Here is a 5,787-nt window from a genome sequence, read left to right as displayed (position 1 = left end):
TCTGTATTTTTATCTTTAATATAATAGCGCTTGGGCTTTTTCAAAAAAAAAATATATATATATATATATTAAACGCCCAAGGGCTAATTTTATTGAAATTGAAAATATACATAGAGATTGTATGAGAGGACTCAAAAAAAGGTGCCCTACCCATTCGATACATCAGACACTAGCATCCTAGAAGGTTGAAACAAAGATAAAACACAAAAGAAAACAAAGCTTGCAGGAAATAGGCTGTTAGGCACGAGCCAACTTGGTCTTGCCTCTGCCTCTGGTTCTAGGACCGGAGACAGCTAACAAATTGCTGAGTGTCGTTTCATTACCCGAAGTTACTAGAGTATCATCCATTAAGTTCCCAAGCTGGGGGGTGTCTCTTTTTCTTTCTAGATGTGTAAACCTGTCATTCCTCATCCGAGGACTGGCTCATCTGATCGGTGTGGTCAACAGATTATTGGGCATGTGGGAGAGAATGAGCCCCCAGCTCCTAACTAAAAGTAACAACATTCTGATTCTGGAGAGATGGTAAGCATGTCTCTTCAACACCTGAAGCATCCTGGGGATGTGGAGCTTCAATACTATCCTGATTATTGGACCCAAGTAAATCATCTGCCAATATATCAGTCGAAAGAACAGAGAGTATTGTCTTTGATAGTGGGAGGTGGAGGTGGCATTGTGTCAACCGGTGTTTCAATAGTTTGTGAAATGCACTCAGGAGCGGAGGAGGGACAGGTATGAGGTGGGGCAGATCCAGAAGCGTTTTTACTTGAAGGTTTTAAATTTGGATGCAACTGATAACATTAAGAATGAGAATGTCCAAACATACGGCAGTGAGTGCAATAAAGTGGTATTTGTTCAAGTTCTGCTTGCTGCCAAAATCCCTGATGTTGTGTGTCAATCCTTATTTCTCCCGGAAAAGGTAAAGTAATATCCCTTTCTATCAAAATTCTGGCTTCTGAAGGTCGAGTTAGATTCACTGTAGGCGTGTCAGTTTTGAGGGGTTTACCGTATACCATCCCTAAAGCGAAGAGAAGCTCTTGATCAAAAAGGTGGATCTTCAAACCTGGGAAACGCAGCCAAACATGAATTGTAGGAGGTTCAATACGAGGGTCAAAATCCACCGTCTATTTTAACATCTTCATCACCTGATTTTCAATTCGAAGAAGTCTTCTCGCAAACAAATGAGTGTAGTTTTCATCATTTGATAATTGAATGAGAATGTGGTAACCATCCAATTTACTGATCTTCCAACCCCCTTTCAGCTTCATTTGCTCAAAGTTCTTTCGAATTAGTTCAAGTTTAGGGTTTCCATAAAGAAACTTACCTACTAAGAACAGTTGGCAGGGCGCAGCTAGGGTGGAGATCTCTGCCTCAGTGAGAAAGATTGCAGGTTAGTGAGAAATCTGGTTTCAATGTCAAGTGCAAAATTGTCATGGTATCGTTGTGGAAACATATTGGAAAGACGGGCGGAGACGGGGTTATCATTGGCGAGGGTGGCGGCGTAGGAACGCGTTGATGCCATTTCAGATGCCGTCGATCAGCACAAACACCGCACGCCCCAGTTTCTTCGCACAGGGTGAAATAGCGCACGCCGCGGTTGCGTCGTAGGGCGCGAAGCAGCGCGAAGGAGCCGTGCGTTGCTGGGTACGAAGGAACGACGAGCGCAGGCAAGCGGGCGAGCTAGCGTCAGTGGAGGCCCGCGAAACTATGGCAAGCGGCGCTGCGGGACGACACAGCGTCGCGTCTTCTCTGTCGCAGACGACACCACCAAAGCACGGACGCGTGGGAGTGGAGATCGGGGCAGCAGTGACGATCGAAACGCTAGGGTTCGCCATGGGGCGGAACCCTAGCAGAGCGGCGGGACGACATGGAAATGTGTGTGTGTGTGTGTGTGTGTGTGTGTCACGTCCGCGCGCGCGTGTGTGTGTGCTCTAGGGTTCAGATTTGGATGAGTGCATATTTATGAGTGCTATCTTTGAGGTGTTCTTCTCCTCTGGGTCTGTTGTAACTCATCCCAGGTGATGACCATCTTCAAGGGTCCAACTATAGCTCAACCCCGACAAGATATGCATCCCTCACCCCCCCTCCCCCCTCCGAACCCGCTTTTAGCAGCCGCAAACTATTTTCTCCGTTGTCTTACTCACTTGAGATATCTTCCAACTTATTGTCCTTACTTCCTGGGGGTTGTCTCTACCCAGCCGACCTCTTTTAGCTTCCCTTTTCTTACTCACTTGAGATATCTTCCAACTTATTGTCCTCACTTCCTGGGGGTTGTCTCGACCCAGCAGACTTTTTTTAGCTTCCCTTTTTTTCACATTTTATTGGAATTACGTTAATCGAGCACTAAATGCTATTAAAAGTGCACCACCAAACACCACCTAAATTTTGATGTAGTGTTCTCGTTTAGAAGATAAGCCATCTAATTAACATTTTTCCCAGGACTACAAAAATGAAGTGATACGCATCATGCTCTTAGTTTAATGGGAACATCTTACTCATTCACTGGAGATTTATTTGGACTTACTGATGTTCTTTTGTATATCCTTATTATCATACATGTTTGTGTAGTATTGACATTTTGGTGGTACAGGTCCTAGACAAGATGCATGCTCGGTCCTCTGGGCCTCGAATGACATTGACAAGACAGCCAACAGAAGGAAGAGCTCATGATGGAGGTTTATTATATATGATATGATGACATTAAGCTTTTGCGTTTGGTGTTCTTTCTATATTTATTTGAAGTTATTTGACATTATTTTTCGCTTTCCATTATTTTTTTCTAAGGCTTACGGTTGGGAGAAATGGAACGAGATTGTTTGATAGCGTATGGTGCAAGCATGTTGATCTATGAACGGCTGATGTTATCAAGTGACCCTTACCAAGTTCAGGTAGTCACTCATCAACTTTCAATGTCAATGTAGGTGATGATTTTTACCTTCTTAATTTTACGTTTAGGATGGGAACCTGCCCACACATCTTTGACGTTGTATACACGGGCTGTAAATTAGATTAGTTTTGTTTTTTATCTTTGGTTGCATAGGCAACTTCATTCTCGTGCATTTTTTTGTTGGAAGTTGTTTTTATTACAAGATGTTGATCTTTGTGAAGACGCCCATGGATGGAGAGGGGTCATAATTCATCAAATTGGAATGAGTAGTCCAAAAGTTTGGTTGAAGCTTTTTCAAAAACTCTTCTTATTTTGTTTTTTTCATGAACCTATTAAACAATGAAACAGATTCAATAGAAATTTTAGCATAAATTATGTCAACAAGTTTAGTCCAAAAAATTTGAAATCCAAAGAAATAATTTTGCATCAAGAAATTAATATCTACCTTCATTATTCTGATTATAAACTTTTCATGATACTCAACTTATTTTTAGTTATCTTATGTGGTTTTATATCGAGTGCCTGATCAACAGATTCCAATATTATGTCTTGACTTGCATTTGTTATTTGTCACTAAGCTAATTTAGGGAAATGTAGGGGATCGCTACCATCAATATGTCCTCAAAGTGTTTTTCCCATTACATCGTCGAATTTAAAATTATCTAGTTGTGGAGTTTTTGTGTGAGAGAAACATTGAAAATATCCAAATTGATGTTTGGCTCGATTTCATTTTAAGATTTCACTAACGAATTTCAAGAGATGATTGCCAATAATAAAAACCGAACTATTGCAACACTCATTTAATAAGACAAGTCAGGCAAATATGAGCCATATTGCTCAGCCTTGATCGGCTCAAATGCGGATGTTGAAGGCAGATGCCAATGGATGCTAAGGGAAGGGTTTGAAATTGTAGATTTCCAATGGATGCTAAGGGAAGGGTTTGAAATTGTAGATAGGTCTTGAAATCCTAGGTGAATTGTAGATTTCATTTAGCATAGCAATGTCTGAAATGTGAAACGAATGAGGTGTGTAATCGATCCTGTAGACCAGTGATTGGCAAGATTTTCGATCTGTATTATACTATATTTGTGAAAGATGAGTGGCAGTCTATTGGATCAGTACTATATGAGGGATGATGTGTAGTGTTATGTGAGAGCCAAGTGCTTGGGACAGGTGGGGAGAGATTCTTAGCCTTCGTGTGCAGAGATGAAGGCTCTAGTCGTTGCTTTATCCCATGTAAATCTGATTTCTTGCTTTCAGGGGAGAGTTCTCATCTAGGAAGCATGGATACTTCCAAATGGCTTCTGTGTTTGTGTTACACAAAGGCATTGATGTAGGGCTTGGGGAAAGGCTGAAACGGCCGATTGGTTCGGCTAGGGGTGTTCCGCTCTAGCAGGAGGTTGGACCAGCCCGTCTTGCGCTTCCATGGGGTGGAAGTACCGCCAAAAACCTCGTCTCTCTTTCTTTTTTGTTTGCCGCTCTCTCCTCCCTGTCTTTTCTGGTTGCCGCCCAAAGGGAAGCCTCCCCTTCCTTTTTTTCTCGTAGTTACTATATATTTGTTGTTTTGCTTACTTAGGGTTAGTTTTTGGTCCTCTAGATTTCATATTTTTGCTTAGGGTTAGATTTCATATTTTTGCTTAGGTTTAGTTTTTGCTTATGGTTAGTTTTTGGTATTCTCGTTGCTGCAAATTCCTTATATTTCTTCTTCTCTTCCTCACAATTCGAATGTTGGTTTTAATCAGGAAGATTTCTCTGCCTCTGGTAAACCTGCGGGTGATGTTTCTGGGCACGATTCTGTTGTCCCGGAAACCTTTGCTGGTGTAGAGAAGACCCGCCCTTCCTCAACATCCCTTCCAGATGCATTTAATATGGATAATACTTCTCTTCTACCTCATCAAAATGTTATTCCTACCGATTCTCAGTTGGATGATATCTCAAAGGTTTTAAGGGAGGAATGGCAGAATATAGTGCAGAAGAAGGTTCATAACCTTAGCAATGGAAACATTGGGCTTGAGATGAATCACTATTTTTCCGATAATGAGAATGGACGGACCCGGCCTAGGTCTGCTAGGAAGGGTTCTTTGTCTTAATATGTTTAGTGTCCTCATTTGAAATATCAGGGGAATTGCGGATCCTCATTCCCTTGGTAGACTTAAAATGATGACAATGATCCATAAGGTGGATATATTTGCTATTTTGGAACCTCTGGTCGCCTCTCCGGATGATCGTATCATGGGTAAATTCAAAAATTTCTCTTTTTTTTGCTAATTCTTCTAACAAAATTTGGGTGTTTTGGCAGAAGCATATCACAGTGGATATCGTCATTGATGATACACAGTTTTTTTCATACCTATTTCACAATGGATGTTTTTTCTGGGTTTCTCACCTTTGTTTATGTTGGTACTTCTAATGTTGCCCGGCTTGATCTTTGGCACAAGCTTTCTGTGATGGGCTCTTCCATCAATCACGGTTGGATGATTGGTGGAGACTTTAATATGGTGATGCACGAATCTGAGAAATTAGGAGGCAGGAGAATTGACACTACTTTAATCAACCGATTTAATGAAGCTTTGGCCTTAGCAGGTGTCTCTGATCTGGTCTTTATAGGTTCTAAGTTCACTTGGAAAAGGGGCAAATTGTTTGAAAAACTTGATAGATGCCTTGCTAATCAACATTGGGTTTCCTCATATGATTTCTCTCAAGTTCAGCACATTTCTAAATTTGGCTCGGACCACAATCCTCTCCTCTTATCTTTTGACTATTTCAAAAAATCTTCTATTTATCATTTTCGGTTCTTAAATGTTTGGGCAAGACATGATGAATTTTTGAAATAAATTGCAGCTAATTGGCATTGCGAGGAGGTGGGAAATGCTTGTTACATTCTTTGGAAATTACATAAAATG

The 5,787-nt window shown here is 41.1% G+C and overlaps 1 protein-coding gene across 2 annotated transcripts in view; it reads left to right on the top strand.

Moving 5' to 3' along the window:
• Positions 1-5,787, top strand: part of LOC110021985 (DNA-directed RNA polymerase III subunit 2) — a 171,106-nt gene that overhangs the window by 159,168 nt on the left and 6,151 nt on the right. For both annotated transcript variants that reach the window (XM_020720733.1, XM_020720734.1), the window contains 2 exons: positions 2,588-2,672; positions 2,782-2,885. In XM_020720733.1, coding sequence (XP_020576392.1) covers positions 2,588-2,672; positions 2,782-2,885 — 189 coding nt within the window. The remainder of the gene's footprint in view (positions 1-2,587; positions 2,673-2,781; positions 2,886-5,787) is intronic.

This window comes from Phalaenopsis equestris, unplaced genomic scaffold, assembly GCF_001263595.1.
Source record: "Phalaenopsis equestris unplaced genomic scaffold, ASM126359v1 Scaffold000159, whole genome shotgun sequence".
In the NCBI taxonomy this organism is placed as follows: Eukaryota; Viridiplantae; Streptophyta; class Magnoliopsida; order Asparagales; family Orchidaceae; genus Phalaenopsis; species Phalaenopsis equestris.
Note: the sequence above shows the minus strand (reverse complement) of the source record. Positions and strands in the feature narration are given on the sequence as shown.